Source organism: Monodon monoceros, unplaced genomic scaffold (assembly GCF_005190385.1).
Source record: "Monodon monoceros isolate NGI ecotype Baffin Bay Population unplaced genomic scaffold, NGI_Narwhal_1 Super_Scaffold_22, whole genome shotgun sequence".
Lineage (NCBI taxonomy): Eukaryota > Metazoa > Chordata > Mammalia > Artiodactyla > Monodontidae > Monodon > Monodon monoceros.
The window spans coordinates 12,535,721-12,561,677 of NW_021703779.1; the positions used below are offsets into that span (position 1 = coordinate 12,535,721).

Genomic DNA, 25,957 nt, shown 5'->3' on the forward strand with positions numbered 1-25,957 from the left:
CTGAACTGCATCCCTGTGTCTATCTTCAAGTAGCTTAGCTTTATCTTCCAGGTCTTTCTTCTCCTTTGGTATTAGTGTTGGTTATCATTCACTGCTGAATTTATCTGACTTGGATATTTATTACTGTTTTTCCCCTAGATAAGTCAGATAAGTATGATCCACGTGATGTTGAAAGACTACAACAAGATGATAACTGGGTTGAAAGTTACTTATGTTGGAGGCATAACGTTGTAGATGAAACACTGAAGATGCTTGATGAGAGTTTTCAGTGGAGGAAAGAAATGTCTGTCAATGGTAAGCTGTTCGGGCTTCCCTGGTGGCGCAGTGGTTGAGAGTCTGCCTGCCGATGCAGGGGACGCGGGTTCGTGCCCCGGTCCGGGAAGATCCCGCGCGCCGCGGAGTGGCTGGGCCCGTGAGCCATGGCCGCTGAGCCTGCTTGTCTGGAGCCTGTGCTCCGCAACGGGAGAGGCCGCGGCAGTGAGAGGCCCGTGTACCGCAAAAAAAAAAAAAAAAAAAAAAAAAAAAAAATGGTAAGCTGTTCAGTTTAACCTTGACTGTGTACTATATCCCCTGCATAAATGTTACTATTTTACACTTCTAGCATATTTGCAAATATTCTTGGCAGTCATCAGAAATATCAGACTATAATGTTTTATAAAGACACAGTAACATTTGAAAGGAACATCTTATGAATAAATCTTAAAATAGGATTATTCATAAGGAAATCAGATCACCAAGGAGCAGAATCACAGATTCTTCACTGACAGCAGAGTCTTCTATTCTGTGTCTATTTGGTTTAGAACGATTAAAATATCAAGACAGCATCTTCGCTACTAGGCCTAGAAATAAGGGGATACTATTTGCCTGTTTTTCTCAGTTGTTGCCTGGTGTCTGTCTCTATTCCCAGAGTTCCTTGTGCTAATAGGTGCTCCATGTGGAAGTACTATACGAATGGGAGTCCCCAAAAAGCAGGCTTATCCCCAAGGATGCCTATAGCAGCCTCCTCTTAACTTCTTGATTTCAAGGCCCAATTCTAGATTGCAATTCCCCACCTCCCCCAAAAAGGAGTTTTAAATCTTAGAGGGGATTTTATAATAGTGTTCAAGTACGTGGAGAACTCTTTTCAGGAAAGGTTACCCGTTATCTCTCTCCTCCTAAAAAATTTAACAGGAAGAAACTGACACAACTACTAGTTTCGATGAGGTATAAAGAAGGATTTCCTGACCTTGAGGATTGTAAACTCTGGAGTGACTGAGTCTGGAGACTTAATACAAAATAGTCAACAAATAAATCCAGAGCAGATACTCTCCGCAGTCATCCTACTTGGAGAAGGAATCTATCAGAAGGAGAGTATTTAAAAAATAATTTGATTGGAGATATAAAAACTGTAGGTAATTTCAACAGTGAAGCATTTATTAGTCAAGCAAAGAAATGTAAACCTGATGTTTCTAAATCATTTAAGTACAGAATAAACCTTTAAACTCAAGAATAGTTTTCTCTTACATAGAATTGCTAGTTTCTAGTGGCAGACAGCAGAGAGATGATGAAAGGTGGCTGGGGAAAGATAAATCTTTGAGAGTTCTCAGAGAAGTACTGATGAATGACACAGAAGCCTTGACATTTGCTGCCTTGCTGCGTTGGTTCTCGGCCTCACTAGAGAGTGGACCTCCTGCTGAAGGATCTAGCATTTTTCTTGAAGTATTTCCCACCTGCCCCAAGATTATAAATGTATTAGACTCTACTGGTTATCAAACTTTGATTTCTTATACCACTTCTGAGGCTATAATGTGGACATTTACTGCCATGTTCTTTAGAAATTGTCCAATCGTGATAATATTTGTTTGCAAGTCATTAGGTGAAATACAACTAGAACATGGAGATGTGTCCACATCATAATGGCTGATATGTAGGAGGAAATGGATTTTTTCCATTTCTGTCATCTGTGTCTTTATGTAGTTTTTTTTCTACTTAGTAAGAAACAACCATTTTTTATCATCAGAGGTTCTTTCCAGATGTTTGCATAAGCTTTTTCTTTTTTTAGTAAGTTTATCTTTTTTTATGTCAGAGCTACTATATTAACAGTAACCTTTATGTTGTAAGTTTTGTTTTTAAAAGGCGTCTAAGTTACAATTACTCATCAAACTTTATCGTTCTTTAGACCTGACTGAAGCCTCCATTCCCAGGTGGTTACTGGAAATTGGTGGTATTTATCTCCACGGTTATGACAAAGAAGGCAACAAGTTGTGTAAGTATAATGTATGTACTGGCTTTTCACGATTTTGAGATGTAGCCATCCATCTCAACTGAATTAATAATAGGCAGAGCTTTCTATGTATGTACCACACGTCAGGTTTCCTACAATAGGGATCGTTAGGGCCAGCTGGACCAAGCGTCAGATACTTAGTAGTTGAATGTACCGTTTGCATTATAATAAAGTAGGCTGTAAAGGCAAATGCCACATCCCATCACACAGCCAAAAGGATGTAACTCAGAGTCATTATCTTCTTTCTAATTTACTGATGTTAAAATTCAACCCAGTATCTTTATGGAAAATCTTTTTGATAGTCACTAAGGGTGGCTAAATGGGCCAAGCCGAATTTTGGGCAGAGGGGCTAGAGGAATAACTTGGTTTGTACCAATGCTGGGACTCAGCAGGAGTGTCAGAGCCCCATCCTGAGCAGATGTCCTGCCAAGGCAGTTTGCTGCACGGTCGTGCCCGCCTTGCGCACCCTATGTGTGGCCCATGGTCAGCTCCTGTTGTAACAGTGCTCTCGTAGCGTTTGGCTCCCCCTCAATCTTCCTTTCCCATTCCTTATTCCACCTGTATCTCACATGTGCTTCCCAGGCTTTGTTCCTTTCTTGGCCTCTTTTCCTTTCCAGCTGATGCAGTCTCCTTGGGTGATCTCAAGTACGTTGGCACCTTCAGCTGCCTTCTCCCCAACAGCGGTGACCCCAGGCTGTCCCCAGGCCACATGCATGTACACATCCAGCTGCCCACCGGATTGATGGTTGGCCGCCTTCAATACAACACACAGCTGAACCACATGCGTCCCACCACCCGCCCTCCCTGTACTCCCAGCTCGGGCCCACAGCCATCGGCTCTTCCTCTGACAGAGCTTCACTTTAGCCCCTCCTCCAATTTCAGTAGCACTTCCTCAGTTCACTCCCAACCCCTACCCCCTTAGCATTTCATGCAGATTTCTTCAATCTGTTTAGCTGCTCCTCTCACCACTCGTCACATCTTGTCCTAGCTGCCACCACTCTGAATGGTTGCCAGGCTCTGTCCCCACACACGACACCCGCTCATGCTGCCATCGTGCTTCCGTCTGGGCTTTTCCTCTGGACGGAACATTTTTCTAGTGCTCTGTTTTTTGTTAAGCACAGTGTAGAGTACTTTCAGGTTATTACCAAATATTGTTTTTTCCCTTACTTACTAAGGGGGGAAGTGTATTTTCTAAGGGGGGAAATAGTTTACCTTTTTGCTACTCTTTAAGGTTCCCTAGTATATACTATTTCGAAGAGATGTTTTTAATCTGAGAAACAAAATAAAGACAAATGTTAAGGAAAAGGAATGATATAATATATGCCTAAATAATATTATAATGCCATAAGTATTTTTTCTTATTTTTATCTTATGACCTGCTTAAAGTCTGGATCAGGGTGAAGTATCATATAAAAGACCAGAAGACCATATTGGACAAAAAGAAGCTTATTGCGTTCTGGTTGGAACGGTATGCTAAGAGAGAAAATGGGAAACCTGTAACAGTGATGTTTGACCTGTCAGAGACTGGAATAAATAGCATAGTAAGCATTTTTCATTAATTCTAAATCATTGTTTATCATGACATCCTCCCTCTCTCCTGTCCTCCCTGCCACTACCCCCTTGACCAAGTAGTCCTGTAAAATAGAGCTAACCAAGTCATGTTTGGGATTTATTTCCAACCCCTGCATTGTGAGTGAAGTCAAACGTGGAATAGGATTTGCAAAAAATTAAATGTGCTTCAGTATTTGGCATTGAAACTGTAGATTTCCTAGAAATGTTCCTTGTCAGATACACAGGATATGGAAGGAAGACGTCGAGGCTGGCAGGGTAATGAGTAGATGTGGTAACAGTGAACTTTTCTATCAGAGCTAATAATACCCTATACAGCACCTCCCCGTGCCTGGCGCAGAGTAATGCACTCAGGAAATGTGGAGTACAGTAATGTATGCTCTCCAGCGTACCATTACCCGCATGCCATGTTTTGCAGTGGCGAGATGTTCACCTGCATTTTTGCACATCCAGCACTTTGTGATTTTGTTGAGGTTTTTTGTTTGCTCGTTTAGGTTCGCTTTCTGTTTGATTTGGTTAGCTTTGGAAACCAGTTTTCTTCAGGTGATTTTGCCAAGCTTAAAAAATAAATAAAACCTACCGGTCTTTAATTTGGGCCCTTGTGACCTTAGTGCCAACTACAAACCCTTCAGCAGCGATGGGGATTTGTTGGCGCATTTATTAGAGCTGTTGTCTCTAACACTCAAAGCTGGGCTAATTCTGGTAGCAGTGAAGTGGTGTTCGGAGACATGCCTGGGGCAGCGTTGAAACCTTTTTCAAAATCCACTTGGCAAAGTATGTTAATATTCCCTGAAGTGTTCGTATTCATACTCTTTGGCTGGTAACTAACATCTAGAAATCTATTCTAAAGAAATAAACCTGAGTATAGAAAAAGTGTACATCAAAATGTTTTTTCAGAGTGTCATTTAAAATGGTGAAAAAGTAGAAAAAATGTAAATGTCAATACAGTGAAGTGAATTATGGTGTATCTAATTGATGGAGTATGTGTAGCTATGTAAAATGGTGTTTGTAAAGAATTTGTAGTAATATTGGAAAATAGCTTTTTTTTTTTTAAGAGAAAAGGGCGACAGGGTTATATCATAGTGATACATAGCCCCCAAAAGGGAAGCCTTAGACATTAAACAAACAAACAAACAAAAAACAGGCTAGAGTTTTTTTAGGCAGTGGGACTACAAGTTTTTTTTCATCTTTCTTTGTCTCTAAGAGTCATTTGCCCTGGGTTATTTTTTCAATCTAGTTTCCATGTCAATGAGTTCTAGATTACAGAGTAAACCATTTTATACCCAAAATCTAAATCAAAATGCCTAGATAAATAAATATTGCATAATAATAAATTATGATTCTATTATCCTTTATGTATGATAGTTTTCTATTTATTAACCCAGAATCATAAAAAATAAATGTTAATGTTTTTTATTGACAAATACAGGGGCAAGGAATTGAGCTGATTATTTTTCAAGCTACTTATATACTGTTTCATTATCTTTAATTTATAAAGTTTATTTGCATTACTAAGTAGTTAAATCATTAATGTTTTCAAATACTAGAATCTTACTGAATTATGTTTATACGTGACCCTCGTAATTCAGAAAAGATTTAAGTCAACCTTTAAAGATGTATACATAATTGCAAGTCAAAATTTAAATTATTTACTAGAGTTAGGCCACTAATTTGGCTTTAAGCTTGCCTGAAAGAAATGGAATCATTTAAAATTACTCAGTGAACACAACATCATAAAGCAATTATACTCCAGTAAAGATAAGACAAATAAAATAAAATAACTCAGTGGACATACTTTAAAACCAGCATTTTAGGGAAGTTTATCTATTGCTGATACTTGAACCAGAAGAAAAGTCTTTCTTTTTTTTTTTCAAGTTTTATTCTTTAATTAAAAAAAATTTTTTTTTGATTGATTGATTTTTTGGCTGCACGCATGTGGAATCTTAGCTCCCCTACCAGGGATCAAACCCGCACTTCCTGCATTGGAAGCGTGGAGTCTTAACCACTGAACAGCCAGGGAAGTCCAGAAAAGTCTTTCATGGCTCTTCAAAGGGAAGACATTTTACAAGATAATGAATAGCATCCTTGAAAACATCCTCACAGAATGCAGAGCAGTGGGTTTCATGGAGCTTCTTTATGTAGTACCCACTAATACACGTACACCAGTGGCATCCTATCAAATAGGCTTGAATTAGCAGTAATTTGGGATTTTATAAGCAAGGTTATTCAATTAAAGATGAAAAGAATATTGGACAGAGACTTTTGGGGCAAAGTCTGGAAGCCACAGATCATATACTAAGTAACCAAATCTTTACATAACTAGTTATTTTGAGATACCTTCTTTGACTCTTACTTCAAATTATTCAACTCTGTGCACAGTGGATATAATGATTAGTTATAAAGGTATTATTATATGCTAGGATTTATCCCATAATAAATATGTAATATAGTTATGGATGCTTATTTTCAGTTTATTAGCGTTAAAGATGCTACAACTCATATGCTAGGAATAACTTTATAGACTCAGATCTCTAGGGCAGCTCACCTTTGAGTAACTGATGGATTTAAGTTTGTCTGGTTGTATCTTTCGTCCTACAGTCCTTATAAGATGGCTGATCAGTAAGTCAGCCTGTCGCTAGTGGAAACACACGGAATGAAATGATCCATGTGAATAGTAACCCTAATAATCTAGTTTCATGTTGCTGTGTTCAGTGCAGTAGAACCAATAGTCAGCTGTGTCTCCTAGAAATTGAAGTCAATGAACAACATTTAAATATAAACGAAAAAACTCTAATTCTTATTCTAGACTCCTACACAAGAGGAAAGAAGCTAGAAGTGAAGTAGATACAGCAGGCCAATATGATCAGATTAACTGTTGTATAAAAGATTAATAAAATATATTTTATTGACTATTATGAGGTATAGAAATTAGGTTTAAAAAACAAACATATCAGAATTAACATGCATATATATTGTCATTCCAAGTAGTCAGGTTGAAAACTATATACTTGTTCTAATAATTCTTTAATTGTTCGACAGATGTTTAGAATTTCTTTATGGGGGTTCCTCTTTATTTTTTATTTATTTATTTATTTATTTTTGCGGTACGCGGGCCTCTCACTGTTGTGGCCTCTCCCGTTGCGGAGCACAGGCTCCGGACGTGCAGGCTCAGCGGCCATGACTCACGGGCCCAGCCGCTCCGCGGCATGTGGGATCCTCCCAGACCGGGGCATGAACCCGTGTCCCCTGCATCGACAGGCAGACTCTCAACCACTGCGCCACCAGGGAAGCTGGGGGGTTCCTCTTTAGATCCGTTTTATAATGCCACATTACCTTAGCAGCCTAAAGTATCTAACTAGTCTGGGGTAACATGAATGATGTTTAAGCCAATTTCTTTAACTCAGTTTTAGGACTGATTATTATAAGTAGCTTAATGACTTAAAAACTAACTCCTGGGAATATAAATATTTATTTATGAACTATTTTTAAAAGAATTTAATAATTACCTCATTTATATTTAATAATTTATCACCTTTAGAAATATGCAATCTAAAATTCTCTAATGTGGACAGTCTTAAAGATTTAAATGTATAATCTTTCTTTTAGGACATGGACTTTGTACGCTTCATCATCAACTGCTTTAAGGTTTATTACCCTAAATACCTCTGTAAGTAACTTGCTCCTTTATAAAAATACAATATAGCGAAACCGTACACAGTGTCTAAGGATTGTGGAGCTTTGTATTATTTTAGACTTTAATACCTGAGACATTGTTTTCTGGTGAAGAGCTTAAATATGTTCTAGAAGTTGAAGTACATAATCCTAGTAGGTACAGGAGAAATTTTTCATAAACAATCATTGTCCTTTACAGTTAGTTTTAAGAGTTCAAGTTATAATCTGTGTACATGCCATCCTATCTCACACACACACACACACACACACACACACACACACACACACACATACACATAGAGATGTAAAAGCATACATTTATTTCCAAGATTATCCCATTTTTACTAATTTTTCAACTGAGAAATTTTAAATATTATTTGGAACTTCTTACATGCAAGAAACAGATGAGCAGTATTGGTAAGTAAACTATACTGTGTGATAAGCAACACTCATACATAAAGTACATTGTGTTTCTAGTTGCTTTTTTTAAATTGTCATTAAGAAAGCACTTGACTAGTGTGCACGACATTTGAATCTGGTGGCATTTGGAGTTTGTTTTTAATTGTGACTCTTCTATTAATTACCTGAATGAAAAACTCCTAAATATTATATATTCATTTTTGACTTAATAGATTTACATGATGGCTTCTCCCTAGGGAAATCAAGATGCCATTCCACATAAGCAGTCAAATATTTTTAAAAACCCCAGTGGGTTGAAAGTGAAGAGACAGAAGAGAGGCAACAGGGACATCAGAAATGGAAACTCACAGGTCTGCCTGGGCACACCCCTGGCAAATACCACAATTAGCGTCTTTGGGGACTTGTGACTCAGGTGACACTACAGCATGAAATGCCTAAGTCATTTTATTTTGACGTGCTTTCACATTAGTGTTAACGTGATGTGAGAAACAGACAGAAAGCATGGTGGATATCGAGGATCATTGCCACTCCTAGCCCTGTGCTCTCGTGTCTTCAGAGAGAGTGTTGATGAACATTTTTAGGTAAAAAGAATGTCTAGTTTGGGGAACCTGTAGGATCTGCTGTTCCTTCTGAATTCTTCCTGGATCTGGCATATACCCTGATTCATTGAGACTTGCTGAGTGGTGCCAGTCATTGGTCAGTAGGGAATCACTGCCCTGGATTATTAGATTTTTTCTTTCATGTACAAAATGAAAATAAAATATCCACTTGTTTATTGAAATATCCAAAGGGGTTTGTGAAGAGCTATTTATAAAGAACATAAATATTACTATTACTTTATAAAACACATCTAAGATTCTTTTGAGAAAACTATTAATAAATTCATGGGTGTATATCAAGATGAACTGAACACTGTCATTCCAAATAACTAGAGATAATATATTCTAGCTACATAATGTTTTGCAGACATTGAATTTTTTTTTTTTTTTTTTGCGGTACACGGGCCTCTCACTGTTGTGGCCTCTCCCGTTGCGGAGCACAGGCTCCGGATGCGCAGGCTCAGCGGCCATGGCCCACGGGCCCAGCCGCTCCGTGGCATGTGGGGATCCTCCCGGACCAGGGCACGAACTCGTGTCCCCTGCATCGGCAGGCAGACTCCCAACCACTGCGCCACCAGGGAAGCCCACAGACATTGAATTTTATAGAATCTTAAGTTGATCATGTTTCAGAATTTGTCATGAAATATAATATTCTTAAAATCTTGAGTCAAAATCTTTTTAGGCATATCTCAGATGAAGACTGAGGTATTGAGCACCAGGGTACCTCTTTGCAACTACCTTGTTCCTTACATGTGCATTATTTGTCCTACATTAATATAATCATTCTAGGAAGTTCTCTGTTCAGGGAAGAATGAAATTATGTTTTGATTCATCTGGAATAGAAGAATGAATTTGTTATCAAAAATCCCTTCTGTGGGTTCTGATTCTTTCTCACAATTGTTAATAGGGCTGCTTAATATCTTCATCTAAGTATACAAATAAAATTTCTGTATACTTTGGAATTATTGGTTTCCTGAGGCTCATAATATTAAGAAAAGTTGAAATCATTTTTGTTTCTTAAAACATAATGATTTATTAAAATGGGGCAACTGTCAGAGTGGGTTTAACAATATAATATCTAGAAAACTAGAATTGAAGCCATAAATTAGACATTGAAATCATTTTAAAGCTCAGTGGACTTTAGCACTAATATGACATGCCACATCCAGAGTTTCCACTTACCCACTTACTATTTTGTTTGGTACCTTTCTGCAAACAACAAAAGCAATAAATGAATAAAAGAACACTCTATTTGCCAAAGGGCAGTGATAGTACATTATTCATTTCACACAAGCCATCCTCCTAGGTGAGCCCCTCACCATTGTGAGAAGTCAGTTTAGTTCTAGCACCACTCACACTTTATGGAATTAAAACTGAGTCATCCATCTCAGTTTTTAGATATATTTAGATCACTAGTTTTTTTTAGGCCAGGTATAAGTGACTACTATTGTGGTACTAAGTCACAGACAATGAATTTTTTTTATCTTTCAGCAAAAATGGTGATCTTTGATATGCCTTGGATAATGAACGGTGAGTATATTACTTATACTTTCCTAACATAAAACGTCTGATTTTTTTTTCTTTGCCAATTTAGCCGTATTTCTATGGTTGTTGAAAAAAGAATGTTATTGTGTTTGGTGTGTAATTTTAAGAGGCTGCAGCTAGAACACGCAAAGGCTGTTCCTAAGCAAACTGGGCCAGCGTTGTACCCCCAGGCTCTGGGGATACGCATTAGTCTTGTCTAAAAACAGTTTTAAAATGTTCAGTCATTCAGGTAAAACTATAGCCAGAAGACCTGTTTGTCATCTACAGATGGGATATGTCACAGAATGCAGACCTTGGCTAGGTTCTCTCATGGGCTTCAGGTGTTGAGGAAGAAAATGGGATGAATCTAAAATTTAGTCCAATTCTCTATAGTCACATAATCCTTAGGACAGTCATGGTATATATTTTGGGCAAAAAAAAAAAAAAATTTAAACCATTGAAAAACATTCTTTACCAACTCGGATGTGGCTGTAAATTTAATGTTATTTTCAGAATGTGCATTTTCATTCATGTCTGCCAATCAGTTGTTACATAGAAAGCAGTAGAGAAAACCAATGAAATCAAAACTTGGTTCTTTGAAAAGTTCAACAAAATTGACAAAACTTTAGCTAAACTGATGAAGAAAAAAAGACTCAAATTATTAAAATCAGGAATGAAGGAAGAGACATTACTACTGACCTTAAAGAAATGTAAAGGATTATAAGGGAATACTGTGAACAGTTGTGTGCCAAGAAATTAGATAACCTAGATGAAATGGGCAAGTTCCTAGAGAGACACAAACTATCGAAATGGACTCAAGATTCTGAATAGAAGTATAACAAGAGAAATTGAATTAGTAATCAAAAAACTTCTCACAAAGAAAAGCTAAGACCCCAAATGGCTTCACTAGTAAATTCTACTAAACATATAAAGAAGAATCAACACCAATTCTTCTCAAACTCTTCCAAAAAATAGAAAACACTTCCCAACTCATTTTATGAGGCAAGTATATCCCTAATAATAAACATCACAGAAAAAGAAAACTAATATCAGACTAATATCCCTTATGAATATAAATGGACCAGCCCTCAATAAAGTAACAAACTGAATCTAGCAGCATATAAAAAGGATTATATACTATGATCAAGTGGGATTTATCTCAGAAATACAAAGTTGGTTCAACATATGAAAATCAACCAGTTACCCAACATATTAATAGACTAAAGAAAAAAACCGCATGATCATCTTAATAGACACAAAAAGTATTTGACAAAATCCACTACACTCTCCTGATAAAAGCACCCAAGAAACTAGGAATAGAAGGTTCAAAGAGTTGGGACAACTGCCAAGTTAGTTGGATCACAGTAGTTCACACAAGACTACCCTCACTTATGACACTAATTGTAAGTTCAAGGGGTTTCCAAAACTACCCTCAGGTTTACTGGAATCATTCACAGAACTCACTGCAAGCTATTGTACTCAAAGTTATGGTTTATTACCAGGAAACAATTCAGATTAAAATCAGCCAAGGGTAAAAAAAAAACATATGGTAGAATCCAGGGAAGTACCAAATGTGGAGTGTGTTACTTTCCCGTCATCAGTATGTGACAGTGCTCATGAAGTATTTTCAAACAGGGAAGCTCACCCAAACCTCAGTGTTCAGAGTTTTTATTGGGGCTCCGTTTCCTAGGCCTGACCAGTTTATCACATGGTTCATCTCAGTCTCCAGTCTCTCCAGAGGTCTACAGATACTGTGTGACCCAAAGCCCCCACCCTAAATTGTATTGTTCCAGTGTGACTCGGGGTCCCTAGGCAAACAAAGACACTCCAACAGGCATGAAGGTTACCTCCAGAAGCTGAGGGTAAAGGCCAGACCTTTCTTTGGGTAAAGTTAATTTTTCACAGAAGAGAATTTCCTCACCCCGATAAAGGGCATCTATGTAAAACCAACATCTATGAAAACCCACGGCTAACATCATACTTAGCAATAAAAGAATGAATATTTCCCCCCCTAAGATCAGGAACAAGATAAGGTTGTCAGCTCTTACCACTTACATTGCCAGGGCACTTTGGCAAGAAAAAGAAATAAAAAGCATCCAGATTAGAAAAGAAGAAGTCATACTATCTATCTATGCAGGTGACATCTTCTATATGGAAAATTTTAAGGAAAACACACACACAAAAGCCTATTAGAACTAATAAATGAGTTCAGCAAGGTGGCAGGATACAAAGTCAATACACAAAACCAGTTGTATTTCTGTACACTGGCAATCAATAATACAAAAATGAAATTAAACAATTCCATTTATAATAGCATCACAGAGAACAAAATACTTAGAAATAATAAAAGAAGTTGAAGACTCATGCTGAAAACTACAAAACACCATCGAAGGAAATGCAAGACCTAAGTAAATACTCATCTCTTGTTAATAGATTAGAAGACCTAATATTGCTAAGATTCAATGCAGTCCCTGTCAAAATCCCAGCTGCCTCCCCCACTTTTTTTTTTTTTAACAGAAATTGACAAGTTTGTCCTTAAATTCATATGGAAATGCAAGAGACCCAGAGTAGTAAAAATAATCTTGAAAAAGAACAGTGAAATGGAAGGACTCACACCTCTTGATTTTTTTTTTTTTTTTGGCTGGATTGGGTCTTAGTTGAGGCACACAGGATCTTTTGTTCTCATTGCAGTGTGCTGGCTCTTTGTTGCAGCGCACAGGCTTCTCTCTCGTTGTGGCGCACCGGCTCCAGAGCACATGGGCTTTGTAGTTGCGGCATACGGGGTCTCTAGTTGTGATGTGTGGGATTAGTCGCCCCACAGCATGTGGGATCTTAGTTCCCTAACCAGGGGTTGAACCAGCGTCCCTCGTATTGCAAGATAGGTTCTTAACGACTGGACCACCAGGGAGGTCCTGTACCTCTTGGTTTGAAAACTCACTACAAAGCTATAATAATTAAGATGTTGTGGTGTGGACATCAGAATAGACACATAGATCAGTAAAACAGAATTGAAAGTCCAGAAATAAACTGTAACATTTATGATTAATTGATTTGTTAACAATGGTGCGCAGACAATTAGGTGGAGAAAGATTAGTCTTTTTAATAAATGGTACCGGGACAACCGAATATCCACATTCAAAAGAATGAAGTTGGACCTCTACCTTCCGTCATATACAAAAATTAACTCAAAATGGGTCAGAGTTAAAATTATAAAACTCTTAGGAAAAAACATAGGAGTAAATCTATATGACTGTGGAGTAGGCAGTGGTTTCTTAGGTATGACACCAAGAAAGCACAAGCAACAGAAGAATAGATACATTGTACTTCATTAAAATTGAAAACTTGTGTACCTCAAGGGACACCATCAAGAAGGTAAAAAGACAGCTCTCGGAAGAAAATATTTACACATAAGACATCTGATGAGGGACTTAGGTCTAGAATACATAAATAACTTTTATAATGCAACAGTAAAACGACAAATGGCCAAATTAAAATGGGTGAAAGATTTTAATAGACATTTTTCCAAAGAAGATATGCAAATGGGCAATAAATACATAAAAGATGCTCAACATCATTAGTCATTAGAGAAATGCAAGTAAAAACCAAATGAGATACTACTTCATACCTACTAGGATGGCTGTAATCAAGAAGACTAAAGTAACAAGTGTTGATAATGATGTGGAGAAATTGGAGCCCTCATACATTGCTGGTGAGCATGTTAAGTGGTGCAGCCACTGTGGAAAAACAGTTTGGCAGTTCCTGAAAACATTAAACATAGAATTACCATGTGACCCAGCAATTCCACTCCTAGGTATATCCCCAAGAGAATTGAAAACATGTCTACACAAAGAGTTGTACACAAATGTTCTTGGTAGCATTATTCATAATAGTGAAAAGTGGAAACAATCCAAAGTTCATCAGTTGATAAATGGATAAACAAATGTTACATATCCATAAACTGGAAAGTTATTCAGCCATAAAAAGGAATTAAATACTGATACATGCTACATCATAGATGAACCTCAACATGCTGAGTGAACAAAGCCAGTATGAAAAAAAACACATGTTGCATGATTCCATTTATACAAAATGAGCAAATCCATAAAGACAGAAACTAGATTTGTGGTTGCCAGGGAATGGGAGAAGGGAGGATAAGGAGAGGTTGCCAGTGGGGGCAGATTTCTTTTCGGTGTGATGACAGTGTTCTAAAATTAGGTAGTGGTGATGGGTTACACAACTCTCTGAATATACTAAATAAAAAACATTGATGTCTATACTTTAAAAGGGTGAATTTTATGATATGTAAGTTTTATCTCCATAAAGCTGTTATAAAAAGTCAGATTTTGCACTTCAGTTAATTCAAGTAGCATAGCTTCAAACATGTCAACTCAGACTTTTTAAACTGAAATTAATGAAAATGTAAATGTTATGTAAAAAAATGTTAAGCACAGTTAGCCAAAGTAAAAATGCAATTTTCTGAACCACTGTTTAATCTTTATCATGCGGTTTTATTTCCTGATTTTTTTTCGTTGACACTTCTGAAAATTTAATGCTGGATTTCTCTTTTAATTCCTTTAAAATGTGCTTAGAAAGTCATGATGGAAACGAGGTTTAAAAGTTTAAGTAAATCAGAATGGCATGACAGAACAAAATTGTAATTACTAAACAGCTGTGTTTGATAACGGTTTATTCTTGCAGATTCTATAAGATCGTCACAGTTCTAAGCTGCAGGGCTTGGGGGAAAGGCACAGAAGTTCAGGCTTAGGATGGAAAGTCTGGGTCTGGCTCACGCATAATGAGGAAGCCCGCTTTTTTCTCTTCCTGACTTCTCATTTGAGAAGGTTTTTCAGATTGGGGGTTTATCAGAGAGGCATAAGGCAAACGACTCTTCTCATACTATTGTACATATTAGTGAATCACAATGCTGTTTGATTCATTGTCTGGAAATCTTAGTAGTTGGGATCATTGATGGATTTGTACAGAGGCCAAAACCCTGATAGGTTTATTAGTGAACATCAGGATAATTTAATCTTCCTGAATCTTCCTGGAACATTTGAAACCTACAAGGGACAGTCAAAATGTAGATGCCTACAGAGATTAGAGAATGTGAATTAAGTACTGTGCCATGGAAAAATACATATTAACAGATTTTAGCCTGAACTAATTTCAGAGGACGTGGGTTAGCACATACAGTAAGTAAATCGAGAAAGAGAATGAAAGGAATTTAATGAAGTGACTGTTTTTTCTTCAGCTGCTTTCAAAATTGTGAAATCCTGGCTTGGTCCAGAAGCAGTGAGTTTGTTGAAGTTTACAAGTAAAAATGACGTCCAAGACTATGTCAGTGTAGAATACCTGCCTCTTCACATGGGCGGAACTGTAAGTACAGTACTTGAAACCTGTTTCTAAAATAAGACTGGGTTATGGCACGTGAGGCTGTATTCTTTCCTCAAGGAAAAAGGAAAAGCAATATCTTACCATCCTAAGAAAAATCATAGATATCCTAAAATAGCAAGCAGTGTTACAGACACTTTTTATTTAAGTTTTCAAGTTGTTAAATGTTTATTTGTGAATAGGTCATGTCTTTACATGGTTCTAAACTGAAACCTATGGAGTAAAAGTATTCAGAAACTAGTGTTCAGTAAAAAGTCTTTGGACTGCTATGCCAACCACACTGTTCCCCTCCCTAGTTTCATTTCTTATTTTTATTCCCAGGGATCTTTGTTACCTATATAAGCAACCATAGTAAATATGCAACACATATATAAGCAGCTATAGTATATATATAATTCTTTCTCCCTCCCATCTGTTTTAAAAAAGTAGTGTATTTATACACTATTGTGTATCCTGCTTTTTTCTTCACGTCTTACAGATCATTCTAAATTAATATGTGATAAGCTGTCTTACTCTTGTTTATGGCTGCATAGTATTCCAGTGTCTAGAGATGAACCATAAATTTTTTAAGGAATAACCATAAGTTATTTAATTTCCTTTTGATGTCTCTTTAGTTTGCTTCCAGTTGTTTACTGTCGAACAGTTTTTAATATATACTGTCATTTCCATTTTTTGGAAATGATCTTACTACTTAGAAGTAAGAGACCAGGAGTAAGTAGATATATGTTAAATTTTTAATACTCCATAACAATGAAACATATTTGGATAATGACTTTTTTAAATAAACTGAAACCTATGGATTTGGTATGCTTTGGGTTAATTTGATTAATATTTCAATTATTTGATTTTTACAATCTACTTTGTACTGGCAAAATTGTATTCAACTAGAACCAAAGAACTAGCAAAATGATAAGTTTTCGTGTGTGCTTTTCTTTGTTTTCTTTCATTTTAAAAAAGTTGAACCAATACTTTTGGGGGGGGAGCTATCTTTTATTTTCATAGTACATATTTTATTTGTACAATACATCTGGAACCTATCAAAGATCATCTCTTAGCGACTGAATAAAATATCTGAACCACAATTTACTCTTTTTTTTTTTTTTTTTTTTGCGGTACGTGGGCCTCTCACTGCTGTGGCCCCTCCCGCCGCGGAGCACAGGCTCCAGACGCGCAGGCTCAGCGGCCATGGCTCACGGGCCCAGCCGCTCCGCGGCACGTGGGATCCTCCTGGACCGGGGCACGAACCCGCGTCCCCTGCATCGGCAGGCAGACTCTCAAGCACTGCGCCACCAGGGAAGCCCCACAATTTACTCTTACTCTCCACGAGGATGATGTGTTATACAGAAAGTTCTCAGCGGCTTTTGGCAACCAGCTGAAGATGATTTTAAAAAGGAAAAGAAGAAATAGTACAAAGTCCTTAGACAACACTTATGATCTGAGACTCAGATTTATTTTAAAGGATAACAAATATATATTATCCTTAGGTCTAAGATTCTGTTTCCAGACTATCAGAACTCAACATAATCCTCCACAGAACTCCCAACACACTTCAACTCACTGCAAGAGAAACTGGGTGGGGTGGGGGTAACAGAAAATTGAATTTTTCCTATACAGACATGCACAGTAATTTCTTCAGCCAAATTGGACCTTAAACTGGTTACGAGTATCTTGATTCCCAGACATCTGAAAAAGCAAATGAAAAGCCTCTATTATTACTGAATGATGGTCATTAAAGATGGCTGAAAATATGTTTCTTTTTTCCCCCTTAAACATCCAATTATTTCTGTTTTTTTTAACTTTTATTGGAGTATAGTTGCTTTAAAATGTTGTGTAAGTTTCAGGTGTACAGCCAAGTGAATCAGTTATACATATATATACATATATATCCATTCTTTTTCAGATTCTTTTCCCATATATTACAGAGTGTTGAGTAGAGTTCCCTGTGCTATACAGTAGGTCCTTGTTACTTATCTGTTTTATATATAGTAGTGTGTATATGTTAATCCCAATCTCGTAATTTATCACTACCCCCATGTTTCCCCTTTGGTAACCGTAAGTTTGATTTCGAGATCTGTGAGTCTGTTTCTGTTTTGTAAATAAGTTCATTTGTATCATTTTTTATTAGATTCCACATATAAGTGACATCATGTGATTCTTGTCTTTCCCTGTCTGACTTCACTTAGTATGATCATCTCGATAAGTCCATCCATGTTGCTACAAATGGCATTAATTCTTTCCTTTTATGGCTGAGTAATATTCCTTTATATATATGTAGCACATCTTCTTTATCCATTCCTCTCTTGGGCATTTAGGTTGCTTCCATGTCTTGGCTATTGCAAATAGTGCTGCAGTGAACGTTGGGGTACATGTATCTTTTCAAATTATGGTTTTCTCTGGATATATGCCCAGGAAGTGGGATTGCTGGATCATATGGTAGTTCTATTTTTAGTTTTTTAAGGAACCTCCATACTATTCTCCATAATGGTTGTACCAACTTTCATTCCCACCAACAGTGCAGGAGGGTTCCCTTTTCTCCACATCCTCTCCAGCATTTATGATTTGTAGATTTTTTTTTTTAATGATGGCCATTCTGACCAGTGTGAGCTGATACCTCATTGTAGTTTTGATTTGCATTTCTCTAATAATTAGTTATGTTGAGCATCTTTTAATGTACTTCTTGGCCATCTGTATATCTTCTTTAGAGAAATGTCTGTTTAGATCTTCTGCCCATTCTTTGATTGGGTTATTTTGTTTGTTTGTTTGTTTTTAACTGCATGAGCTGTTTGTATATTTTGGACCTTAATCCCTTGTTGGTCGCTTTGTTTACAAATATTTTCTCCCAATCTGTGGGTTGTCTTTTTGTTTTTGGTTTCCTTTGTTGTGCAAAAGCTTGTAAGTGTAATCAGGTCCTATTTCTTTATTTTCATTTTTATTACTCTAGGTGGTGGAACAAAAAAGATATCGCTGCAATTTATGTCAGAGAGTGTTCTGCCTATGTTTTCTTCTAAGAGTTTTATGGTATCTGGTCTTACATTTAGGTCTTTGATCCATTTTGAGTTTACTTTTTTGTATGGTGTTAGAGAGTGTTCTAATTTCGTTCTTTTACATGTAGCTGTCCAGTTTTCCCAGCACCATTTACTCAAGAGACTGTCTTGCCTCCTTTGTCCTAGTTTAGTTGACCGTAGGTTGGTGTGTTTATTTCTGGACTTCCTATCCTGTTGCGTTGATCTATATTTCTGTTTTTGTGCTAGTACCATAGTGTTTTGATTACTGTAGCTTTGTAGTATAGTCTCCAGATTGCTTTGGATATTTGGGGTCTTTTGTGTATCCATACAAATTTTTAAATTTTTTGTTCTACTTCTGTGGAAAATGCCATTGGTAATTTGATACGAATTGCATTGAATCTGTAGATTGCCTTGGGTAGTGTGGTCATTTTGACAGTATTGATTCTTCCAGTCCAAGAACATGGTATATCTTTCCATCTGTTTGTGTCATCTTCAGTTTCTTTTATCAGCGCCTTATAGTTTTCAGAGTACAGGTCTTTTGCTTCCTTACGTAGGTTTATTCCTAGGTATTTTATTCTTTTTGATGTAATGGTAAATGGGATTGTTTCCTTAATTTCTCTTTCTGATCTTTCATTGTTAGTGTATTGGGATACAAGAGATTTCTGTGTATTAATTTTGTATCCTGCACCTTTACTGAATTCATGGATGAGCTCTAGTAAGTTTTCTGGTAGCATCTTTAGGATTTTCTATGTATGTTATCATTTCATCTGCAAACAGTTGACAGTTTTACTTCTTTTCCATTTTGGATTCCTTTTATCTTCTCTGATAGTTTTGGAAGTCCTATACACAGCAGTGTTGTATAAAAGTGGTGAGAGTGCACACGCTTGTCTTGTTCCCGATCTTAGAGGTAATGCTTTCAGCTTTTCACCATTGAGTATGATGTTAGCTGTAGGTTTGTCATAAATGCCTTTTATTATGTTGAGGTATGTTCCCTCTATGCCCACCTTCTGGAGAGTTTTTTTTTATCATAAATGGGTGTTGAATTTTGTCAAAAGCTTATTCTGCATCTATTGAGGTGATCATATGGTTTTTATTCTTCGGTTTGTCAATTTGGTGTATCACACTTATTGATTTGTGGATATTAAAAATCCTTGCATCCCTTTGGATAAATCCTACTTGATCTTGGTATATGATCCTTTTAATGTATTGTTGGATTCAGTTTGCTAGTATTTTGTTGAGGATTTTTACATCAATGTTCATCAGTGATACCGGCCTGTAATTTTCTTTTTTTGATATCTTTGTCTGGTTTTGGTGCCAGGGTGATGGGGGCCTCATAGAATGAGTTTGGGAGTGTTTTTTACTGTGCAGTATTTTGGAATAGTTTCAGAAGGATAGATGTTAACTCTTCTCTAAATGTTTTATAGAATTCACCTATGAAGCCATCTGGTCCTGGAGTTTTGTTTCTTGGGAATTTTTAAATCACAGTTTCCATTTCAGTACTTGTGATTGGTCTGTTTATATTTTCTATTTCTTCCTGGTTCATTCTTTGGAGATTGTACATTTCTAAGAATTTGTCCATTTCTTCTAGGTTGTCCATTTTATTGGCATATAGTTGCTTGTAATAGTCTCTTGTGATCCTTTGTATTTCTGTGGTGTTTGTTGTAATTTCTCCTTTTTCATTTCTAATTTTATTGATCTGAGCCCTCTCCCTTTTTTTTCTTGATGAGTCTGGCTAAAGGTTTATCAATTTTGTTTATTTTCTCAAAGAACCATCTTTTAGTTTCATTGATCTTTTCTGTTGTTGTCTTCATCTCTATTTCATTTATTTCTGCTCTGATCTTTATGATTTGTTTCCTTCTGTTAGCTTTGGGTTTTGTTTGTTCTTCTCTTTCTAGTTGCTTTAGGGGTAAGGTTAGGTTGTTCCTTTGAGATTTTTCTTGTTTCATTAAGGTGAGATTGTATTGCTGTAAACTTCCCTCTTAGAATTGCTTTGCCACTTCCCATAGGTTTTGGATCTTTGTGTTTTCATTGTCATTGTCTCTAGGTATTTTCTGATTTCCTCATTGATTAATTCAGTGATCCATTGGTTGTTTATTAGCATATTGTTTAACTTCCATGTGTTTGTGTTTTTTACGGTTTTTTTCTTGTAGTTGATGTCTGTCTCATAGCATTGTGGTTGGAGAAGATTGTTGATATGATTTCAGTTTTCTTAAATTTACCAAGGCTCACTTTGTGGTCCAGCATGTGATCAATCCTGGAGAGTGTTTCCCGTGTACTTGAGAAGAATGTGTAATCTGCTGCTTTTGGATGGAATGCTCTATAAATATCAGTTAAGTCTATCTGGTCTAATGTGTCATTTAAGGCCTGTGTTTCCTTATTGATTTTCTGTCTGGATGATCTGTCCATTGATGTGAAGTGTTAAAAGTCCCCCATGATTATTGTGTTACTGTCAATTTCCCCTTTTATATCTGTTACATTTGCCTTATGTGTTGAGGTGCTCCTAAGTTGGGTGCATATATATTTACAATTGTTATATCTTCTTTGATTGATCCCTTGATCATTATGTAGTGTCCTTCTTTGTCTCTTGTAACAGTCTTTAAAGTCTATTTTGTCTGATATGAGTATTGGCACTCCAGCTTTCTTTTGATTTCCATTTGCATGGAATACCTTTTTCAGTCCCCTCACTTTCAGTCTGTATGTCCCTAGATTTGAAGTGGGTCTCTTGTAGACAGCATATATATGGGTTTGTATCCATTCAGCCAGTCTATGTCTTTTGGTTTGAGCATTTAATCCATTTACATTTAAAGTAATTATCTGTATGTACGTTCTTATTGCCATTTTTTATTTTATTTTTTTGGCCATGCTGCATGACTTGCAGGATCTTAGTTCCCCAACCAGAGATTGAACCCAGGCCATGACAGTGAAAGCACCAAGTCCTATGCACTCGACCGTCAGGGAATTCCCTTCTTAATGCCATTTTGTTAATTGTTTTTTCCATTTGTTTTTGTATGTCTTTTTTCTCCCCTTCCTCTTTTGTTCTCTTGTGATATGGTGACTTACTTTAGTGTTGTGTTTGGATTCCTTTTTCCTTCATGTATGTCTATTGCAGATTTTTGGTTTGCAGTTACCATGTTTTGATATAGCAGTCTATATACGAATAAGATTGTTTTAAGTTGCTGGTCTTTTAATTTCAAATGCATTTCCAATATCCTGCATTTGTACTTCCCTCTTCTCATGATTGATGGTTTTGATAGCATATTTGTGTGTGGATTATTTCCTACCTTTACTGTTAGTTTGCCTTTACCAGTGAGCTTTTCCATTCATAATTTTCTTGTTTCTAGTTGTGGCCTTTTTTTCCCCCATCTAGAGAAGTTCCTTTAGCATTTGTTGCAAAGCTGGTCTGCTGGTGCAGAATTCTATTAGCTTTTGCTTGTCTGTAATGCTTTTGATTTCTCCATTGAATCTGAATGAGATCCTTGCTGGATAGAGTAATCTTGGTTGTAGGTTTTTCCCTTTCATCTCTTTAAATATATCGTGCCACTCCCTTCTGGTCTGCAGAGTTTCTGCTGAAAAATTAGCTGATAACCTTCTGGGAGTTCCCTTGTATGTTATTCATTGCTTTTAATATTTTGTCTTTGTGTTTAATTTTTGTCAGCTTCATTAATATGTGTCTCGGGGTGTTCCTCCTTGGGTTTATCCTGCATGGAACTCTCGGCACTTCCTGGACATGGGTGACTATTTCCTTTCCCATGTTAGGGAAGTTTTCAGCTATTATTTCTTCAAACATTTTCTCAGGTCCTTTTTCGTCCTTTTGGCACCCCTTTAATGTGAATGTTGGTGCATTTAATGTTGTCACAGAGGTCTCGTAGACTGTCCTCATTTCTTTTTGTTCTTTTTTCTCTATTCTGTTTCGTGGCAGTGATTTCCACCATTCTGTCTTCCACTTCATCTGTTCTTGTGCCTCATTTATTCTGCTCCTCATTCCTTCTAGTGTATTTTTCATTTCAGTCACCATATTGTTCATCTGTGTTTGTTTTTTCTTTAGGTATTCTAGCTCTTTATTAAACATTTCTTGTGTCTTCTTGGTCTGTGCTTCCATTATTTTTCCGAGATCTTGGATCAACTTTACTGTCATTACTCTGCATTCTTTTTCGGGTAGATTGCCTATCTCCACTTCATGTAGTTGTTTTTCTGGGGTTTTTATCTTGTTCCTTCATCTGGGACATAATCCTCTGCTGGTCTCATTTTGTCTAACATGCTGTGATTGTGATTTCTGTTCCACAGCCTACAGGGTTGTAGTTCTTCTTGCTTCTGCTGTCTGCCCCCTGGTGGATGAGGCCAGTCTAAGAGGCTTTTGCAGGGAATTCCCTGGCGGTCCGGTGGTTAGGAGTCCATGCTTTCACTGCTGAGGGTGCACATTCCATCCCTGATTGGGGAAACTAAGATCCTTCAAGCCACACGGTGCGGCCAAAAAAAAAAAAAAACCATTTATTTAAGAGGCTTGTGCAGATTTCTTGTTGGGAGGTACTGGTTCCTGCCCATTGTTATACGGAGCTGGGTCTTGTCCCTCTGGTGAGCAGATGTGGGCTCAGGAAGACTTTAGGCAGAATGTCTGCTGATGGGTGGGGCTGTGTTCCCACTGTGTTGGTTGTTAGGCCTGAGGCATCCCAGCACTGGACCCTGCAGGGTGTTGGGTGGGGCCAGGTCTTGGTGAGAAAATGTCAGCCTCCAGGAGAGCTCACGCCAATGAGCACTCCCCAGAACTACCACCAGTAGTGTCTTTGTCCCCACAGTGAGCCACAGCTGCCCCCCACCTCATAAGGATACCCTCCAGTACTAGCAGGTAGGTCTGGCCTTATGTATTGAGGTGCTCCTAAGTTGGGTGCATATATATTTACAATTGTTATATCTTCTTTGATTGATCCCTTGATCATTAGGTAGTGTCCTTCTTTGTCTCTTGTAACAGTCTTTAGTTTAAAGTCTATTTTGTCTGATATGAGTATTGGCACTCCAGCTCCTATGAGGTCACTGCTTTTACCTGTGGGTCCTGGTGCTCATCAGACCTTATGTGCGTCCTCCAAGAGTGGAGTTTCTTGTTTCCCCCAGTCCTGTGGAATTCCTGTGATCAAACCCTGTTGGCCTTCAAAGCCAGATGCTTTTGGGGGCTCCTCCTGATGCCAGACCCTCAGGCTGGGCAGCCTGATGTGGGGCTCGGGACTTTCACTCCTGTGGGAGAACCTCTGCTATCTAATTATTTTCCAGTTTGTGGGTAGCCCACCCAGCAGGTATGGAATTTAATTTTATCGTGATTGCACCCCTCCTATCGTCTCGTTATGGCTTCTTGTTTTTGGATGTAGAATATCTTTTTTGGTAGGTTCCAGTGTTTTTTTGTCAATGTTTGTTTAGCAGTTAGTTGTGATTTTGGTGTTTTCATGAGAGGAGGTGAGCTCATGTCCTTCTACTCTGCCAGCTTGTCTCGGCCCTCAATCACAAACGTTTCATTTTGGCGTGCTCATTTTTTGTCCATATTTTTATGCCTTCTAGGTTTCATGTTTTACTTAGAAAAGGCCTTCCCTTACTTAGGTTTTGTGTTTTGGGGTTTTTGTTGTTTTTTTTTAATCCTCGTATGTGTTGTTCTGGAGCTTATGTCGTTTCTTAAAAAATATACATATACATTTAAAGCTTTTATTCATCTGAAATTCTTTTTGGTATAAAGAATGAGCTAGGGACTTCCCCGGTGGTCCAGTGGTAAAGAATCCACCTTCCAATGCAGGGGACACGGGTTCGATCCCTGGTCGGGCGACTAAGATCCCATGTGCTGCGGGGCACCTAAGCCCACGCGCCACAACTACTGAGCTCGTGTGCCTCGATGAGAGAGCCCACATGCCGCAAATTACAGAGCCCATGCACTCTGGAGCCCGCGCACCACAACTGCAGAGCCCGTGCACCCTGGAGCCCGCGTACAACAGCTAGAGAGAGAAAACCCACACGCCACAACTAGGGAGAAGTCCGTGCACTGCAACGAAAGATCCCACATGCCACAACTAAGACCCGACACAGCCAAAAAAATAAAAAGTAAATTTGTTTTTTTAAAAAAGAATGAGCTGAAGATCCAATTTCATTCTTTTACAGATGGCTGGCCAGTTGTCCCACACCACATACTGCTTTTACCTTTGCTGTTTCAAACTGCTTGCTTTGTTTTAAATTTCACTATCTAATTAGCTCTGTTTTCTTGGCCAGAGGAATGGATTTTAACTTTACTAAGAGAATTATTTCTCCACCCACCTCTTAGCAAGCTGATGCAAAATTCTTTTCTCTCAGGATCCTTTCAAGTATAGCTATCCACCACTTGTAGATGATGACTTCCAGACACCGTTGTGTGAAAATGGGCCTATTGCCAGTGAGGATGAAGCTTCAAGTAAAGAAGATATAGAAAGTGATGGCAAAGAAACCTTGGAAACAATTACTAATGAAGAACAAACAGCTCTTGTTAAAAAGGTAATTTTTTTTAACATCTTTATTGGAGTATAATTGCTTTACAATGGTGTGTTAGTTTCTGCTTTATAACAAAGTGAATCAGCTATACATATACATATGTTCCCATATCTCTTCCCTCGTCTCCCTCCCTCCCACCCTCCCTATCCCACCCCTCCAGGTGGTCACAAAGCACCGAGCTGATCTCCCTGTGCTATGCGGCTGCTTCCCACTAGCTATCTACCTTACGTTTGGTAGTGTATATATGTCCATGCCTCTCTCTCGCTTTGTCACAGCTCACCCTTCCCCCTCCCCATACCCTCAAGTCTGTTCTCCAGTAGGTCTGTGTCTTTATTCCTGTCTTACCCCTAGGTTCTTCATGACATTTCTTTTCCTTAAATTCCATATATATGTGTTAGCATACGGTATTTGTCTTTCTCTTTCTGACTGACTTCACTCTGTATGACAGACTCTAAGTCTATCCACCTCATTACAAATAGCTCAATTTCATTTTTTTTCTGGCTGAGTAATATTGCGTTATATGTATGTGCCACATCTTCGTTATCCATTCATCTGATGATGGGCACTTAGGTTGTTTCCATCTCCAGGCTATTGTAAATAGAGCTGCAATAAACATTTTGGTACATGACTCTTTTTGAATAATTGTTTTTTCAGGCTATATGCCCAGTAGTGGGATTGCTGGGTCGTATGGTAGTTCTATTTTTAGTTTTTTAAGGAACCTCCATACTGTTCTTCATAGTGGCTGGACCAATTCACATTCCCACCAGCAGTGCAGGAGTGTTCCCTTTTCTCCACACCCTCTCCAGCATTTATTGTTTCTAGATTTTTTGATGATGGCCATTCTGACCGGTGTGAGGGGATACCTCATTGTAGTTTTGATTTGCATTTCCCTAATGATTAATGATGTTGAGCATTCTTTCATGTGTTTGTTGGCAATCTGTATATCTTCTTTGGAGAAATGTCTCTTTAGGTCTTCTGCCCATTTTTGGATTGGGTTGTTTGTTTTTTTGTTATTGAGC

General features: G+C 37.7%; 1 protein-coding gene across 1 annotated transcript in view; it reads left to right on the forward strand.

The window, feature by feature from the left end:
* Positions 1-25,957, forward strand: part of MOSPD2 (motile sperm domain containing 2) — a 59,158-nt gene that overhangs the window by 13,574 nt on the left and 19,627 nt on the right. Inside the window, exons 3-9 of the mRNA XM_029240448.1 lie at positions 139-294; positions 2,159-2,245; positions 3,650-3,804; positions 7,439-7,499; positions 10,015-10,053; positions 15,299-15,423; positions 24,765-24,941. Coding sequence (XP_029096281.1) covers positions 139-294; positions 2,159-2,245; positions 3,650-3,804; positions 7,439-7,499; positions 10,015-10,053; positions 15,299-15,423; positions 24,765-24,941 — 800 coding nt within the window. The remainder of the gene's footprint in view (positions 1-138; positions 295-2,158; positions 2,246-3,649; positions 3,805-7,438; positions 7,500-10,014; positions 10,054-15,298; positions 15,424-24,764; positions 24,942-25,957) is intronic.